At 41.8% G+C, this 19,637-nt stretch overlaps 1 protein-coding gene across 1 annotated transcript in view; it reads right to left on the reverse strand.

The window, feature by feature from the left end:
* The window catches only part of Rasgrf2 (Ras protein specific guanine nucleotide releasing factor 2), a 200,098-nt gene that overhangs the window by 120,034 nt on the left and 60,427 nt on the right, over window positions 1-19,637 (reverse strand). The window contains exons 3-5 of the mRNA XM_051182963.1: window positions 5,527-5,674; window positions 3,504-3,593; window positions 588-841 (exon numbers count right to left, since the gene is read on the reverse strand). Of these exons, the coding sequence (XP_051038920.1) occupies window positions 588-841; window positions 3,504-3,593; window positions 5,527-5,674 (492 nt within the window). The remainder of the gene's footprint in view (window positions 1-587; window positions 842-3,503; window positions 3,594-5,526; window positions 5,675-19,637) is intronic.

A 19,637-nucleotide genomic window follows, 5' to 3' on the forward strand; every position in this document is an offset into this window, starting at 1 on the left:
AATTCAAGTAAAACACCCAAGTCTTCCTCTCTCCACTTCTCCCTTTGTCTTACTTTTCTCCAGAGCATTGATCACTGGAAAATATATGACATTCATTCACTGTCCATTTCTGTTCTCACATCAAAATATAGATGTCACGGAAGCAGGGGCTTTCTGCTCTGTGCACTGATTGATCTTTGGCAAAAAGGGCACTGCAAATACTTTCTGCAGAAATACATTCAACAAGGATTCTCCAGCCGCCTTACTTTGCATGCTTCCTAAAATGCCTCTGTGTACATTGCACACAGAGACCCATCAATCACCCCGTCTCCTCCACCTTGTAAGCGAGAGTGTCTCCCGCACATACATACCCCCGCACAGTAACAAGAACGCAAATGTCAAACAGAGATGCAAACCGAGAAAATGAGACGTCAAGATTCAAGAGAAATGCAAATGCAGACTAACAATGCCATTCAAGGATCGCATCCCCACTCTTAACATGAGAACCACCAAGATGAATCTGTGAGACCTTTTCAGACTCATAGAGGGATGTTTGCACGAGGTGCTAGCGAGTTATTCCCAGACTATTCATTTATGCAAAGACAAACCTGTTGAGAAAAATACTGCTGACATCATCATGGCTAATGGGGGGCTTCTTGGAGCTAGCTGCCATCCTCAGGGGCCGGAGGAAGCCATTGACCAGGATGTAGAGCTGGTGCACATACTCAGACTCAGCCTCCACCATGGCGAACACAATCTGGTTTCTCTTCCTCATGCTTTCAGCGTGTGGGGAACAAATGTAGTCCTGCACGATGGTCTTCCACTTTCTCCGACACAGCCATCCTCGCATGAAACTCTGAACCTACAAAAGGAACAGGGAAGGAGTCTGGGAGATGAGACGGTACATATATAAACACCACCCTTTGAATGGCACATCGATGCTTTCTTCAGCACCATAAACCATGGCAAGTTTTCACCAAAAGCAGTGGGGGGAAAAGACTTTAAACAGTTTTCCTGAGGTTCACAAATTTCTGAATAGTAATGCTATTAACATTTCCTCAAGACCCAGATTTGTTGTCATTTCTTTTGAAATATACCTAGGAATGGAATTACTGGAAAATGTGGTATTGAATTTCATTGAGGTCTATTTACTATTTTACAATCCACACATCATGGATGTTGGTGGCACCCGCCTTTAATCCCAGCACTCAGGAGGCAGAGGCAGGCAGATCTCTGTGAATCTGAGACCAGCCTGGTCTATATGAGCTAATTCTAGGGCAGGCTCCAAAAGCCACAGAGAAGCCTGTCTCGAAAAACAAAAAACAAACAAAACAAAAGGGTCCTCTTCTGTTGATCAAAACCTCTCTCTCCACATGCCCCATGCCCTTCCTACTATCCACAATCCACACCAGACAGTTGTCCCAGTTTCTCCATATCCTTGCCAAACTGTGTCATTTTCTTCCCATTTTTGTTTACAGCAGCTGTCCTAAAGGGTGTGAGGTCCTGTTCCATCACGGTTTTGATTTGCACCTTCTCCAGTGATTGGTGATATTTTTATGTGTTTGCTGGTCATGGATGACGCATCTTAAACAGTACTCTATTCAAGCTCTTTGACCATTTCAAACCAGCTGATCTGATTTTTTTATTTGATTTTTTAATTGGTGCTGCATTTTGTTCTGCTTTGCTTATTTAAGCCTAGAAAATAAGTGTTGAAATTAGCTCCTCCAATCACTCCTACAAATGAGCAATCTGAGGTTTCAGATAAGCTAAGCTCCATAGCTGGGAAAGCTGTAAGTAGAGCCAGTGCCCTTTTACAAGTCCTTCCTTAACCTCTTACCAGCCATGTGGGGAAGACATGGGAGTCTTTGCAGGGATGAATCACTTTTAAAAGAATAATTTACTATAACATCTCTTTAGTAGACACAGCCCCTAAGGTGGATATGAAATTCTTGGCACCACAGGGAAAGTGGCAAGTCTGGAAAAGCACACTAGCCTGTGTGGTTTGGCTAGTCAACAAACATGTGCTGTGCTGAGTAGCTCTCAAATGCCCAGGTAACTGAAACCCCCGAGAAAACGGCTCTGTATCACAATCCTTCACTCAAAGGCTCTGCTGCGAACCAGCAGGGTGACCTTGAACTTCAATCCTGCTTCCTCAGAATGGACCCTAAAATAAAAAATCCTTTCTAAATATAAAAATGACCAGGTAAGTAATTAGGATGTGGCGCTTTGGAATATACTCAACAAGGGAGTATATTCCAGGTTCACACATGCATGAAAGCTTTCATTCCCTACCTGATCCCCTTAATATGGCTGTTATCTATTCAACATCCCTTTTAATATCTTTCATCCATGTGATATAAATCCTTGTGCATTTAATTTTGCGACACTTAAGATGTTGTCATATGCCTGCTGATTTTGACACCACAGCCATCAATTTCCATATGGCTGTTAAGATTGTTACACTCAAACAATAGAAATTAAGCACATGTCAATAGAATTGTATGAAGACATTCTGTGCATTCTATTTTGAGAATTCTAAGGAACATTTTTCATGAATTTTAAGCAATTTTGAGTTTTGATCTCTTGAAGCTGAAAGGCTACATTTTGCCAAGATTAGAGAAGATAAATGGTTCATTTGTTAACAGCCTTTCCACAGATGTTTATTCGATTTTGAAACATTTAAAAAAAATAAAGTTAATTTTGAAATCTATTAACAAGTTAAAAAATAAGTTGAAAATTGCTTTTTGGAGAATTACAAAGGTTTAAAACTGTATGTTTTTCATTTACTGTTCTCTTATTTAACAGAAGTAGGTTTAGAAAACTCAACAATTAGAATTTATGTTAAATAAAATCTTTCTATTCACCTTGGCAGATGTTCCCTGATGAACCATGGCTACCTCATTTATTTACTAACAGTCCAATTTGACTGAATTGAATATTACTAACAATATTAATATTGTTTACATGCAACTGCATACTATTAAAAGAAAAGCAGTAGCATTAGTCTTAGAACTCAATATCATAAACCAGGTTCAAACAAAAGATTATAATGCTATGAAAATAGTAACTTTATCTTGCTTTTTTTATTTCTTGAAAGTTGAAAATGTTGAACTCAGCCCAAATAATCTGTCCCAAATTCCCAAATTCAGAGTAACATTTGGTTAAGGTTTTTTTTTTTTTTTAATAGCTAGCAGAGGATAATTATTTAATATAGAAATAAAATTTCTTCCTAACTATGAATGTAACAAAATCCGGAGTCTCAACAGCACTGCTTAACCCAATAATAGAGCCCACTGCTGTCTAAATGTGTGTTTGCAGCACTCTTCCCAAAAGGGAAGTTCTAGAGCTAGAAAGAAATCTCAGTCTGAAATTTTCCAGACCAGTGTGGATCCCAATGAAGGGACAATCCAGGAGCCATTAACAGCAACACCAAAGCTGTTCCCAACTTGGGGACACAATAACAAGGTCACCACCATAGAGCAGACAACTGGTCACCACGCTCCCAGAAGCCTCCCACCTGTTACCTTTTTAATCTTCTTAATGTCTGGATCCTCGTCCTCTTGATGGCTGTGATAAGGGCGCATGCGTTCCTTGGTTTTATTAAGAGCAACAATCTGCAACACAAAACAAGGCCAGTTCAGGATTCAGGGAATGGTGGTATATAGCCATGCTATAGCCATCTCCCCATGAAGACATCTGGAACCCTTCGTTTCGTAATTAGTCAGCGTGTGGCCCTTGAAGTACATATCCCACATGCCTTATGCATCTGTTCGGGAAAATGGTATCTACCACAGCAACCTCAGGGGCTTAGAGTGGGCTGAAGTCAGCAAAAGGGACCATTTCAAAGAAACACAGGACAGTAATAAACTGGCCCCATGCGACCTGTAAGGGGGAATTTAAGATCAGGTAGCCTCTTGCCTTCGCAGCACTATAGTTCTCTACTTCGGCCTCAATTGTGGCTCACACAAGCCTAAGAATTATTGAGAAGCCAAAACGGAAAAGGTCAGAAGATCAAAATTGTTCCCCCACCTCCTATAACCTGTCTTTAGATCTTGGCCCCAAAATCAAATACATTCCACTTCCGTTTTCTTCTAGAAAATGGGAAGATATAATTCCTGTAAGCGGCTACTAAAGAGTACAAAACAAAAATAAAGACAACAAAACCTGCCTCTGACAGCTTTCTACCGCAATTTATATCTTACTAAAGGAAGACAGATACGCACACACACACACACACACACACACACACACACACACACACACACGCACTCACACATGTAAACAGTAGGAGCCCTGCTTGGGGCCGAGTTCCTCTCGCGTGTGAATACCAACCTGCTTCACTCAGTAAGCAGGCATCTGCTCTGGTGTACCAGGGCAAAGAAAGAACACAATAATTTTGTTTTAAATTACAGTGCCTGATATAGCCTTTTAAAATGCAGGTCTGTTGAGTTTTCTGCTGCTGTTTTCACTGTATCAACCATTAGGGTTGTACAAACGAGGCTGACGAGTCTAACGATGCGGTGAACGCCCTTGGCAACTCGCCATCCCTAGAGGGGTCCTCGTCTCCATATATGCCTCATCTCAGATATGCTGAGTGGCATACTCTCAGTGTACCTGGGAGCAGGAGGTGACTGGGTCACAGGGAGCCTCAGGGAGGTGTAAGACAATGAAAAGGAAATGTTTGCACAGTAAAAATGCCAAGAAAGTTGTCAAAGCTAAGGATCCTGCCAACAAGGATCCATGACTGCTACCTGTGGCATATTCCACATATCATACATCCCATACCTACATTCTTCCATTTGAGAGACACCGGCGTGCCTCTGGTTAGAACAGAGGGGACAAGCTAGTCTCTCCTTCCTCCTCCAGTCTTCTCACTTTCTGCTTGTTCCCACAAGACAGCCTTGAAAGGTCTCTGCATAGATGAGACCTGGGGCAGGAGGACCCAGGCACAGCACCATGGCTGGCCCCGTGGCTGTAGACTCAGAGACTACCTACTCCACCATGTAACAGTAACACCATGCTGAGGGTCACCAGAAGTGACATTGACGGAATGGGGGCCAAGAGGGAGACAGAAATGCCTCATGGTTAATCGGTGTCTTCTTGTTTATCCCAAATGTGCTTTTCAGAATTTTGTGGTGAGGGAAAGCTAGAAGTAAAGTATTTCAGAATTCCTATCTGGTCCTTCCTTGGTTATCATTCTGAACTGTAAGTTATTACACGGCAGACTCACGGTCGTTACTCCAAGAGTCTATCTGATAACTATTAAATACACACAACATTGTGCTTCTTATTAACAAAGGACATCAGGGGTACAAATAACAACAGAAGATAACATGTCTGTCATGGTGGTGTGTTCTAGCAGCTCATTTACCTAACCCTGAAGCAGACAATGAATTCATGTCTAGAGCAGCAGCCCAGCCATATAACTGTTGATGGCAGAAGAACTCAGCATGATATTACATTTTTCTCCTGAATATTCGACAGATAATCATGAGGCAGTGACAGGAGACAGGAAACAGCGCGACAGAATCTTCAACTGGGAAATACCTCTGATTTAAGCCTTTCAATTTCGGTATCTTGATCTTCAAGCTGATGTCGGAGTTGGTTAGCGGCAATTTTTTCTGTCTCCACAATCTGAACTAGATGAATGTACTTCTGCATTAACACTTCCCTTTCAATCAAAATGTCCGCGTAACTTAGGAGAAAATGACACAGTTAGTCACTGGAGTGCTGCTTTATTACAGTTTCACATAGCTCAGTGCTCACAAACCTACAGAGGGACCCATGCATGTTGTTTGGCTAGTTCTACCTTACACACTAGCCTGCCTCATACAGTTGGCATCGTGATAATATAGAATTTCAGTGTTTATCATTTTACATAGTCTCCAACTAAGAATCCATTTAATGTTGGTTGCTACCCACAATTTGAACATGACTATGAGAAAAACGCAAAGGAATTCTGAAAGATTTTAATATGAGAGTGTATGTCTCCTTTAAGGAAGAGATTGGAGTCTTTTGAATTGATGTCAACAGTCTTGAAGGATGATATTCAAAGTATTTCATTTACCAGTGAAATTTACCTTCTACCAACCAGAAATGAATACGGCAACCTGAGAATAAGGTCTGTTCAGGAAGAACTGTTTTGACTCTCATGGAGACCACCAGTTCTGTGGGGGGGGGGGTCTCTGTGGGATACAGACCAACACTATTGTGTTCTGAAAATGGTCAGAAATCACACACATGCCAAAGAAAGTTAAGCTCTTTGGACCCTGCCTTCAGTAGCCTCACCAATGTCCATTTCTTCAGCTGAGCATGATAGGGAGGAAACCTGCTCTTAGTTTGTACTGATACTGCAGTATTGAGGTTCCTGGAATATGAGTCAATGGCAAGTTGCCTGGAATTTTGCATCAGATCCTTATGCACTGCTTAGGATGGTAAGATGCATGTTCCTCTCTTCATGAAACCTTCTCCAAATGGCATGGCAGCAGTTGTAATTAATAATAGACACCACTTGTTGGGTGTATAGGGTGTATCACACATTTTTTCATTGCATCCTCCCTGCAATACAAGAGGTGGGGTTTATGACAGTAATCAACAGGAGAAGAATTGGTCTCAGAATTCATACTGACCTGAGGGTCAGGATCAAATCAAAGTCTGTCTGACCTGAGTCCATGTTATTAACCACAAACCTAACTGCCTCCCAGCACAGAAATAGCACTAGACTCCTTGGGGGCTTTTGCCAAATCTCCAAGCTGCTTGACTTCTCTTTGGCACTTTAAGCCATTGAAGCCATGTTTGTATCACAAAACCTCCCTCAAGATCATGATGAGCAAACACTAGATGAGATGCCTGATGCAAGCTATACCAAATAGAAGTTGTCTCCATAGAGTCCTACTCTGTGTGCTTTAAGGAGGAGTCCTACTCTGTGTGATTACAGGAGTCCTACTTAGTGTGCCTTAAGATAGGGACCTGGAAACTTGGATTGCCATTGTTGGGCAGCCTGGTTTAACCACCTCATCCGGAAGCAGTCACAGGACGTCTGCTGGGGAAGTAAAGCATAAGCAGGTATTCAGAAAAGCAAACACAACATAAGCAGAATGTCTGAGACAGAAAGGTGACAGCCACCAGAGCTCTGTGGCCTTTCATGACATCTAAGCAGAATTTCACCATGGAGTTCAGAGACGCCTATAACATCCTCCTAGTAGATTCTCTTTCTAACCACTTTGAAATAGCATTGTATTGCCTAGAACTAAGAAGTCTTGGGTCCCGCTAAAGTCACACTGTAGCTGAGTCACCTGGCACTCTTAGCACTGACATCACACGTGCTAGGGTGTTGGTGAGGAATTCGGAGTTCGCAGCAATCTCAAACCACCTGCTCTAAGAAATTGCCCCTTGAGCTTAGAACGAAGGACTATGTACCTGTAAGAGAGTGGAAAGAAGGAAGAAGAGGGAAGACTTTTTATAAGTCTTCCTTCCTCTAATGCGCAGGTTCTCAACCTGTGGGTCATGACCCTTTGCGGGGGCGGGGTTCACATATCAGGTCTGTCAGATATTTACATTACAATTCATAATAGTAGCAAAACAACAGTTCTAAAGTAGCAACAAAAATAATCTTATGGTTGGGGCCACCACAGTACGAGGAGCTGTATTAAAGGGTCGCAGCTTTAGGAGGATTGAGACCACCCCCCCCCCCCGATTTAAAGAGAAGAAGTAGCAGCCCCTATGGTCAGCTTCTTTTCCAAGGTTCCAATGAAACTTTAGAAAAAATTAGACGTGTTTCTTCTTAGCAAATGAGACTATAACGATGTTAAAAAATGCACTGTTTTCAGACCAAGTATTTTATGAACTTCAGTTGCGGGGGAAAAAAAAGGCTGAGAAGGATTCATTTGGTGGGGAAACTGGAGGAGAGAGATTCAAAGGTGTAGAGAGAAATGTGAGATGGCTCTCGCCAGGCAGGGTTGGCCCAGAGAAGCACCAAATAACGCAACAGAAGCTAGCATGGGATCAGAAAGAGAGCCCGCGAGCCCACGGAAGTTTGGCTCCTAGTCCACAGTCCCAGATCACAGCCAGGCCCACAATCCACTCTCTGTAGAAAAGTTGGCCACCTTCCTCAAGAAGGCTGGGCTCAGAGAGAGCTCGGCGCTTGGGGCAGTCCTGACCCCCACTATAGACATAAGGAGGAACCAAACAAGGAAAAGTATGCGAGTACCTAACAGCGGACCATGCAGGACCTCTTTCCTATTGTGAGCAGTGCACCGCAAACTCAGTGGCTATAAACAACATGTTTATTATGAAGTGTAGCAAAGAGGTGGATGTTACTTCCAAGGTGATGTCACAGAGGACTCTGGCTTCCATCTCGCCTGCCTTCCTTGCTGGCTTGCTGAGTTTGCTACTATCTCTTGCTGGTTTGCTCAGAGGAAAGCCTGGCTATGAACTGAACTGCTCATGATGGAGAAACTGAGGGAGCTCTCTCACCCACGGCTGTCTAGAGGCTCGGCTCAACAATGCATAGGGAAGGGAATCCAGCCAGCAGCTATATGGCTTAGACAGCAGCAGACCCTCCCAACCTGTGTATTCAGAGGAGCCCACAGACCTGCTCAGCAGCTTGTGAGAAACTTTTGAGCAGAGATAATCAAGCTACTCCTTGCTAAGACACCTGGCCTGCAGAGGCCGTGCTGTATAATGAGTTCCTTATTGTGGCAATCATTGTGGAGCAAAGTGTTAAACAGCAACAGATAGCAAATACAGCCCCAGATGAACAAACAGAAGTTGCTACGAGAAGCAAGGGTCATTCTGGCATCGGAGACTCAGTGTCTTCAGATGTACCAAGCAAGCAGGCTGCCATGGAAATGAAGCAATTGGATAGAAAAGAAGGACTTGGAAACCAAGCCTAATTGCTAAAATTCTGTAGGTCAACGAATATGTGAACCCATAAGTCAGACTCAGCTGATACTGAAGCTGAGTGGTCAGAGACCAAGACCAATATAACAGACTGTCTGCAGGAAGTGAGACTCAAGAAGCAATTATTTAGTTCTGTGTAATCATTCACGTGCTGTGAGGCCAGACACCCACTTTAATACTGTGGGACATATATAATATTGCTATGTCGACTGTGCAAATGCACTTATTGCTTTTCTTACAAATAAGTGAAGTGAATTAGTGACAAAGAGTGGGACACGGTTGCTGTTTCAACACATGAAGCAGCATGCTTCAAGTCGGGGTCTAGCATATTTTCTCCTAACCAGCAGCCTTTGATCTCCTCTCTTGCAGAGCTTCAGGAAACGGTGAGCTGCCATCACCCAACTGGATTGTCCAACCACGGGTCTCATTCTCCCTGTGCCATCCCCCCCTCCACTGGTTTTTAATTTTCAGAATCCACCTGTGGCAAAATTCAAGGGTCTACTTGAAACTAGAAAACAGACGATAAATGTGTAAAATTTTATAAAGTGATAATAAATAATAATAGAAGCAATAAAAGCTCAATGCTCAAAGAGAGAAAACACAATGAGAACACATGAAATGCCTGTGTCCAGCTAGCCTTCCTCGTAGAGATCAGTACAAACTGTGTTAAACTGATACATCAACAGAGATTTAATTGTAGGATTTTAGGACAAAGTCAACTAGCTTAAGAACTACAAAGGATATGAACAACAGATACAGAGGAAGCAAAAGGTGAGACATAAGAGATAAAGTGAGTTAAATGTTTCATATTTATAATAAGTGGGTAACATTGGGTAAAATTAGACAAAGGGGCTTCATAGAATATAATAAGCCAGGAAGTGTATAAAACAGATATACTATTTAATCAAAAACTGGCTAAGACCCTTAGAAAACATTAACATTTAGCATGAACAAAAGTAGAGTGGACTGGTCTGAAAGATTATATATTTTGTATTAGTGTTTTCATTTCCATAAGTCAAAAAACATAATCAAATTTTCTCCAAGATGTACAAAGAGGGGGCTGGAGAGATGGCTCAGAGGTTAAGAGCACTGACTGCTCTTCCAGAGGTCCTGAGTTCAATTCCCAGCAACTACATGATGGTGCACAACCATCTGTAATGAGATCTGGTGTCCTCTTCTGGCCTCTGGCCTGCAGGCATGCATACAGACAGAACACGGTGTAAATAATAAATAAATAAATCTTTTAAAAAAAAGATGTACAAAGAGACAAAATGTTCATTCATTAAAGCAAAGGAAACTGAGACAATCTACTGTACACATTTACAAAATGTAAGTGATTAAATAAGCATAAAACATCAGAAATTAATTGCAGAGTATTTAAACATTACGTTTTTTAAAAATATCCATAAAGAAGACCTCAGCTGAGGCTCAGTGACAGAGCACTTGCCTGGGTTCTACCTGCAGTACTGCCAAAAATAGGTATAAAATAATGAGTATACCAAAGGCCTAATGACCCATGAAAAGGAAAAAAGAAATCGAGACAATTAGTATGTATACAACACATGTTTAGACACGTATGTATGTGTTCATATGTAAAGGAAGCAAATGATTTATAATGCATTTAGCTATGTAGACATAACTAAGAGGGAATGGAGGGGAAGGAAGAGAGAAAAATCTGCATGCCAAGTAAAGGATGTAGAAGAAAGCATAAAGAGTTGTTTCTGGCTGGAGACAATTGTGTGCCTTTTACTCACTTCTGGATTTACTATGTGGATGCTTGTCTGCATTTCCAACACCTCTACAATACTAAATGAGGGGAGGAATTCTAATGTTCATCATTTACTCCATGTATTATGTATTAGTAATATGATAATAATATAACCAATAACACTAGTGTATGGAGTAAAAGTTCCTTTGCATGTTTCTGTGAGTCCAAGTTAACCCTGTGACTAAACATATCTTTGAGTGGTATGCCTTCAAAGACTGGAAACGGGAATAAATAAAATGTGGGAGGGGGCAATCTCTGTCCTCATGGAGCTTACACAGCAGTAAGAAGAACAAAATATAGTTAAAAAGAAAACCTGGTTGTTAGTACAGAAGAGGAGAACAGATAGGAGGCAAATCAGAAACAGGAAGAGAAGAATTAGAGTTCCAAGCCAGGCATAGGACGTGCTCACCAGGAGAGGAATCACAGTCCCAGGCATAGGACCATTCTCACCCGGAAGCTGGTCCTAGCAAAACAGCCTGGAGAAGAGAGTCCTGGCTGGTACATCAGGTAAAGAGGAGACCAAGTACAAAATTCTGACGATGGGAGGTGTAGGCCTGGCCTGGCTGAGGAGATGACAAGTCACTGATCTCCAAGAGGCAGCCACAGGAGGGCTGGAAGGGAGAATGGAACAGTAAAACATGAAGGCTACTCAGGTTTTCCTTCTTGTGTGAGATTTGAGTTTGGGTTTTAAAAGGTGTCAATATTTGTCTTCTTAACAAATATTTGGCTGCTGTGAAGGGGAAGATGGCAGTAGGCTTTGCTCTGGGAGAGGTGAAAATAGCCAGAGGTCACTGCAATGACCCAGGGAAAACGTTCACCTTAGCCACACTTCTAGCGTGAGACCAAGCTCAGATTTGGAAGTCACCATGAAGGGGAAAGGCTGGTCAAGACGATGCATTTTACACATCTTATGCAGTAATTATCAAATCATGCAGCTCGTGCCATGGGGCTCCTCGCTGTTCTTCTCTGCTCTTAGGTGACCCTTCACTGTGTCTCACAGACTTCTGTATGAATCCCACTAGAAAGTGAATGTTCATTCCCAGCCAGATCAACTTTGCACATCTGTCTTCTCTTCAAGATTTTCTGAGTGTTTCTTGGTGTTTCTCTTCTAATGTATTTCTAACATATACTTTACTTGATTAAATTTTTCATTTCCTAGATACTGTCTAAGAAATGCCAAATGCACTATTTTCTTTCCCTTTTCAATTCAATCCCTACCTAAAGGAACAAAAAGAAAGAGGAGGAGGAAAGGAAGAGAAGGTGATTTCATACTGTCAAGAGAAATAAAGCAAAGCTGGGTAAGTCAACATAATAAAAGCAAAACTGAAAGCGAATCTGTGCAGTACCAACATATGGCATGCTTAGGACATACATTTGCACAAAATATTGGTGTGTAATATTTATAATCCAAACCAAACCAGCACTATGCCACACAGGAGAGAAGGGACCATCCAAATGAAACCCTGACAAGCCCAGAGAAGAGGGCAAATAGTATCCTAGTTAGAGGTTACTAGGTAGGTGAGATGTGCGTCCTACTTGTTTTAATTCAAGGCATATATGGGGTGAACTGTAGCAAAACATAGGATGGAAAAATGTTAGTGAAAGTCCCAAGGAAAGTTCTAGCTTCAAACTTCAAGCTCAGGTTTATAGAAAAGGCTGTTTGGAATCATCACTCCTTACCCCAAGGACCTTGATGGACTAGGTGGACTTGGACTTGTTGCAAAACAAAAGGACAAGAACAATAATTGGTGAGGATTTGGGAAACTAGAAACCTTCATCTGTTTCTAGTGAGAAACGGCACAGTCCCTAAGAAAGAGACTTTGGTAGTTCCTCAAAATGTTGGTTACAGTTACCATATGGCATAGGATCTTGCTTGTGTGTGTGTGTGTGTGTGTGTGTGTGTGTGTGAGAGAGAGAGAGAGAGAGAGAGAGAGAGAGAGAGAGAGAGAGAACTGAAAATATACCTTGGATACAGATACTCATAGCAGGATTATTCACAATGGGAAAAAGTATAAACAGCCTATATATCCATCAACTGATACATAAACAAAATCTAATACAACCACCAAATAGACAATTTAGATACACAGGGAACAAAGTACCTGAAGTACAGCTATGCTAGCACACCATGGGTGGATCTTGAAAACATCTTGGTAAGGAAGAAAGCCAGAAGACAGGTTTGTGTGGTTACTTCTGTGTGAAATGTCCAGATGAAAAAATCCATTAATAAAGTAAATTACTGGTTGGCTAAGGGTAAGAGTAGAGGGTAAAAGACTAACTTTATTTTTGTATGTTGAAATTCTTCTGAATTAGTGTAAAGATTATGCAGCCTTGTGAATATTCTTAATTGTGTAACTTCAGATGAAAGATTTTGTAGCATGTGAAATATAAGCCAATTAAATAAAAAATAATGATCTCAACTCATTTCCCTCTGAGGTAATATATTTTGATTGGATTGTAATTCAAAAGCTTTGTTTTAAAAAAAAATCCATTGGTATAACTGTAAGGCAGAAAAATGGTGTAGCTGATTAACAATAAATATAACCAGCAGATAACAAATTCATCATGAAAAGAACTCATAAAATCAGATAGAACATGGAAAAACATTAGTAGAAAAAATGAGAAAAGGACATGAAATGACAATTCCTATAGAAGACACAGACAAAGATTAGTGGTAGCAAAAGAAAAAAAAAATAGTCAATCTTATAAATGTCCAAGGAAATGTTCATTACAATAAGATACCACATTTACACATCAATATAAAGATTTAAAATAAAAATGATTCCAGCTTTCTCTTGCTTGGTGAGAGGAATTAAACTGGCACACGCATTTTTAAAAAACAATTGGGCACAATGCCAGGAGCAAGGCACAAGAAAGGAACAAAGCACTCTTTGCTTTGAAGAAATTCAGGCCAACTGAAAGAAACAGACATATAAGCAAGTCAAAACAATGATGTCTCAGTGACTTTGGGAATGACAGGAGATTGCATCAGAAGCTCAGATAAGGGAATAGCCAATCAGTCCTTCCTGGCGGGACTGGGCAGGGGTTAGGGAAGACGGGGTGGTCGCTGAGATCTCCATTCTGGAAAACAAATTTCTGGTGGTCAGACTAGAAGGTACCAGCCAGCACATCAAAATTCCAGTACTATTTTATCTGGAACCTAAGACAGAAGGAAGGTAAGTGGCATGAGAAGTTTGAAAATTTCAGACTGGGAAGAACCATGTGCTGATTGGCTCACAGTATCTCAGAACATTTGATCAAGAAGCAATATATACCAGCTAAAATAATGTGCATTTTCTTTCCTTCAAGCATCACAGAGACTTATGGTACAAACCCTTCCTCTCTTGCATATCAAAGTTTTTTATTCTTTTAAACTTTTGATAATAAGAAGTTAATTGAAGACACTAACTTAAGTCAGGAGAAAATTGTGAGGCTCTTTCAACTGATTAGATGCTCTTAGAAACACTTGGGTAACCATGCAGAAGATGGAGAGGAGGAAAATTGGGAAGAGGGTGGTTGAGGTGGTTCAGCAGCCACACCTTGACCAGGGAAAACTGCCCAGACATGGACAGCAGTAGAGATGAGTGAGAATCCACCAGTCAATTTCATGGTAGCACTGAGCACCCAGGAGATGAGGTATAGACAATTCAACACAGAAAATAAAATCAACATTTGTGAATTTCTACATATAATTGAGGCAATGTATCTTGTTGGTTATGTGACTATGTTTTGGAGTTGTGCTGACCTGTTCTTAAATCTAGTTCTGCCATGTACTAGGTTGGTGGCCTTCACAAAGTCTTCTCATCTAAGGCTGATGCAATAGAGACAGTACCATGTATGTTATGGTGGTTAAACCAAAAGAAGTATGTGGTCTCCTGGGCATGGATCATAGCCTAGAGTAAGCAGAGAAAGGGTGGCTTTAGCCATTTGGGCTGAGTGTTGGGGTAGATGCCAAAGAGGAGCAAATATGAAGACATGTGTCATCAAAAGAACAAACTCAAGAGTGGATTAGAGCTTTCCTTGCCTTAGAAAAAGTGGGTATGGTTCAGTTGAAAGACTTTCTACTTTTCATGCCAGGAATGACAAAGACAAGGTCAGTTCAAGGCCTTGTCATGCTCTATCTGCTAGCTACCTGGAATGGATGGGTATGTCAATTCTTTTCCCCATTCAACACTCTCTCCTCAAGGCAAACCTAAGATCCCTGCATGAGACACACATGGAGAGGAGGAAAGAGATCTGGAGTGTGGGTTTGAGCAGATCTTCATTTGAAGAAATTGAAAAACCATCCAAAGCCAATGGGATGGTCTCCAATACAAACACAAAAGCCATAGAGAGGCACTACAGCAAAACACGATAGACTCAACATATCCAAGTCTCACTGTCTCCTGACCCCAACCCAACAGACCTCTTCTCAGGACAGGACTTACTCCTCATTCATTTCTTACATTCCACAGGGCAGGACATCCTGTGACTTCCCAATTCACCTTCCAGGTGACCCATTTCACCTTTCTAATTCCCCTTCCAGGTCACAAGTCAACATCTCCTTCACAAACTTGCACTAACTCATCATTTCTTGTCCTAGTGAGTGATATTATCTAAGCTAGAGGGCAAACGGTGTGTTAGATGCCATCTTCTTCTAATATTGTTTGCATCCAGATGTTCACAAAGTCCTCTGGTAGATTCCCACTCATGTCTGAACTGCTTTGTCCTCAGTTTCTGATTGCTTGGACCCTATACTGAAACTGGGATGCAATGAGCATCTCTTCCAGACCAAGAACAACTCTGCAGGCTCCATATCCCAGCAGATAAAACACTAAATGGATGTCATGTCAGCCAAGAAATCTTCAGGATTGACATCTGACTAGATCAGTGTCCCTGAATATTTTTACATAGTCAACTACTTCCATCAAGTCTGACATATATGGCTAAGGAAATGAAAAATACAGTAATTGGTGCTGCTGTTCCATGCCCAAGTGGCAAATCATTTATAAAATAACCAAAGACTTAAGAGTTATTAAAATGCTCTGACTTCAAATTAAACAAACAATAAGAGGGCTGAGTCTTGGTAGCAGCTTCCCACATTCCCATGTCATAACATGTGTGGAATAAAATGTTAAGTGTGTCAGTGTTCTAGAATATCATGTTGAGCAACTGTGTGCAAAACTCTAACACCAACTTTCCTGGACTGAGTTGAAGTTTCGAGTTGAAAATACTACAATACTCCAATGATATAATTTTCTGGACAAGACATAGAGGAAGAAATATGCAATTGGACACCCCATAAAATGTAATATGGAGGCTGCTCTGACACAAGAGCCAAGACATCAGTATGCCTTCCGTGATGCATAAAGACAGCACTACTAGGTGTTTTGGGGAAGTCACTCAAGAACACAGAAATGGTAGCCGTGTGTAGTGTCTACAAGAGGATTTATAACTCAGAAAAGAACAAGCCTTGTGCTAATTTTGGTTACTGATTGACCAAAAGCTCTGACTTTTGAAAAGAGGAATCAATATAGACCTAGCTATTGACTACTTTAAAATTTTCCATTGCAAGTTAGCAATGCCAAATTAGCGTCACCAGATTGTCCCCTAAAAGTGAAGTGTTTAGCCATCCAAGCCCAACTCATTAGTTGTGTTTCGTGCACAATGTCAAGAAAAAGTGGCTAATGATCTTCTGTCTGAAGCAGCTTCGTTAACTTTACAGCATTGTTTGCAGACAAATAAAGTGAGGGCAAACAGCAAAGTGAGACTCTGTGTTATTACTCCCTGATTTAGGAAATACATATTTCACAGTCAATTCAACTGAAAAAGGCAAATAAAAGGGCACAAACATACAGCAGTCCGATTCAAAGGAGCCATCAAAGAACTAAGCAAGTACAAAGAACAAACAAAGCCAGAGCATCGAGGGGAAAAAAAAAAAAGAGAGAGAGATCAACCACGAAGCAGATCTTCAAATCTAAAGGGGAAAAGGGTATTACCACCATCTAAACCACAGAAGTGGTTCCTCGGGTCTGCCTCCAGACAGAATCAAGCATTCCGTAAATGTCAACCTGTCTCAAACACAACTAAGCACTGACCACACCCACACGTGTGACAACAATCTTAGCACGACATAGTGACACAAACAAACAAAACACCTCTCTTCTGAAATCCACTCATCTTTAAAAATAATTCACACTGCATCCAATTCAACAAAATACTCACATGGCAATTAACTGTAAAGTCAGTTGTGGTATTCAGTGGTCCCTGCTCGTCTGGGATGGAAAGTATGGTCAAATACACACGTTTAAGGTACACACTTCATTTTAATGCCCAGGTAAAAAGCAGACATAGCTACAAAGATTGTGACTGAAAATGGCCCCAGGGCTCTCTACCTTGCCACCTTGGTGCATCATCTTTGAAGGCCTGACCTTCTTAAGTCATGTTGCATCAGCCCCAACCCTGGAGCTCAGGCAGCAGGCAACAGAGCACCGAGCAGTGGACCTGTCCCCGCTTCGCAGAGCTGCCCCGGGGATGAGCATTGGTTGCCAACTGCATGTCAGAGCATTACTCAGAAGAGAAATAAAAAGAAGTGAAATATTTTGCAGTTGATACCTTTTACTTTCAACCCTGATCTCACGTTATTCTACTTTCATCTTTGAAGAAAGAGAAAAAGAAATGAAAAACTGAGCAGAGAAAGAAGGGTGAGGAAGAGAAGGACAAGACCAAACGGCAGCCTACAGTCTGGGAGAAGATCTTCACCTACATCTGACAGAAGGCTGACCTCCAAAATATACAAAAAACTCAAGAGACTAGTCACCAAAACACTAAATAACCCTATCAAAAATAGGGTACAGAACTGAATAGAGAATTCTCAATAGAGAAAATCAAAAAGGCTGAAAGGCACTTAAGAAAGTGCTCAATATCCTTAGCTATCAAGGAAATGCAAATCAAAACAACAAGAGATACCATCTTACTCCTGTCAGAATGGCTAAAATTAGAAACACCAATGATGGGAGATGTCATTCTGTATATATGTTTCTCATACTGGTTAATGAATAAAGCACTGTTGGCCAATAGGAAAGGAAGATAGGAGGGACTAGGAGACAAGGAGGAAATAGGAAGTAGGGAGGAGGGGTCAGGATGGAGAGCCTGGAGAGAACAGAACGGCCATTCCTCTGCTCTCGGTAAGACCACGTGGAAATACATAGAAATGGGTTAATAATTAAGACAGAGCTAGCCGATAAGAAACTAGCACCTGGCCAACAGCATAATATCAAATACAGAGTCTCTGTGTGTTAATTGGGGCTGGCGCGGCTGCAGGACAAGACTAGGCAGCAGGAGGAAAAACCGTACTCGTTACACACCAATGACTTATGCTGAAGAGGATGTGGAGAAAGGGGAACACTCCTCCAGTGCTGGTGGGAGTGCAAACTTGTACAGCCATTTTGGAGATCAGTATGGCCGTTCCTTAGAAAAATGGGAATCAGGCTACCACAGGACCCGGCAATCCCCCTCTTAGGCATATATCCAAATGATCCACATCCATGCAACAAAGACGTGTTCAACTATGTTTGTAGCAGCATTATTTGTAATAGCAAGTACCTGGAAGCAACCTAGATGCCCCTCAACTGAAGAATGGATAAAGAAGATGTGGCACATTTACACAATGGAATACTACTCTGCGGGGGTTGGGGGGGGGGGACACAATGGAATCTTGAAATTTGCAGGCAAATGGATGGAACTTGAAGAAACCATCTCGAAGGAGGTAACCCAGTCACAAAAAGAGGAACATGGTATGTACTCACACATATATGGATTTTAGAGATAGAGCAAAGGCCTATAATTCACACTGCCAGAGAAACTAGGATACAAGGAGGATTCTAAGAGATTCACATAAGGTCCCTCACAGAAGGGGAAAGGGACAAGATCTCCAGAGCATGGGGAGGGGGCAGTGAGTGGAGAGGGAACTAGGAGAAAGAGAATGGGAGGAGAGGAAAGCACGTTGGACTATGAAGATTGAGCCAGGGGAGGAATAGAAGAGAGATGAGAGATGAGAGGAGAGAGAGACAGGGAGAGAGGGGGTGAAGGGAGGGAGGGAGAGAGAGAGAACAAAAGAGGGAGCCATTATAGGTTTGAAGAGAAAACTGAATCTGGAGAAATGTCCAGAGACCTACAAGACTGACCCCAACTAACAATTTGAGCAACAGTGGAAAGGCTACCATAAATGCCCTTCCCTGATAATGAGATCGACAACTAACTTATCCACCATCATAGAGCCCTCATCTAGTAGCTGATGGGAACAGAAGCAAACACCTACAACTAAACACAGAGCTAGCTGAACTGGAATCCAGATGCAGAGAGGGAGGATAAGACCAGGCTACAGAAACAGCTGACCTGAACAAGGAGGAGCTAATGGGCCCCCAGACTGATAGCTGGGAATCCAGCGTGGGACTGACTCAGACCCCCCTGAACATGGGTCTCAAGAGACCTGGGTAGTCTAAGGAACCTCTGACAGTGGAATCAGGATGATCCCTGGTGCACAGAAAGGACTTTGGAAGCACATTCCCAATGGAGGGATACTTCCTTAACCTAGAGGTAGGAGAGAAGGTCTAGTCCCTACTCCAAATGACTTGACAGATTTAGATGACCCCTCATGGAAGTTATCACCCTACACGTAGATTGGGGGGTTGGGAGGGGAAGGTGGGAGGGGGTCATGGGAGGGTGGGAGAGAGGGAAAGAGGGAGGGAGAGGGAACTGGGATCAATATGTAAAATAAAAATATTTTTTTTAAAAAGTGGGGAAAAAATAGGTGTGCAATGTGCTTAGCGTTAGAGTCGTCCCTGAAAAGTAGGGAGGTCAAAGACATTTTCAGAATGACTGTGTCAAGGATTCATAAGAAGAAAGAAAACATTGGGGACTGGTGTTTCCTTTTTTTCTACTAACCGACCTGATCACCTGCTGCACAATTAGCATATGAAATTCATTTTACTTAACAATAATTGTGCCT

Source organism: Phodopus roborovskii, unplaced genomic scaffold (genome assembly GCF_943737965.1).
Source record: "Phodopus roborovskii unplaced genomic scaffold, PHOROB, whole genome shotgun sequence".
In the NCBI taxonomy this organism is placed as follows: domain Eukaryota; kingdom Metazoa; phylum Chordata; class Mammalia; order Rodentia; family Cricetidae; genus Phodopus; species Phodopus roborovskii.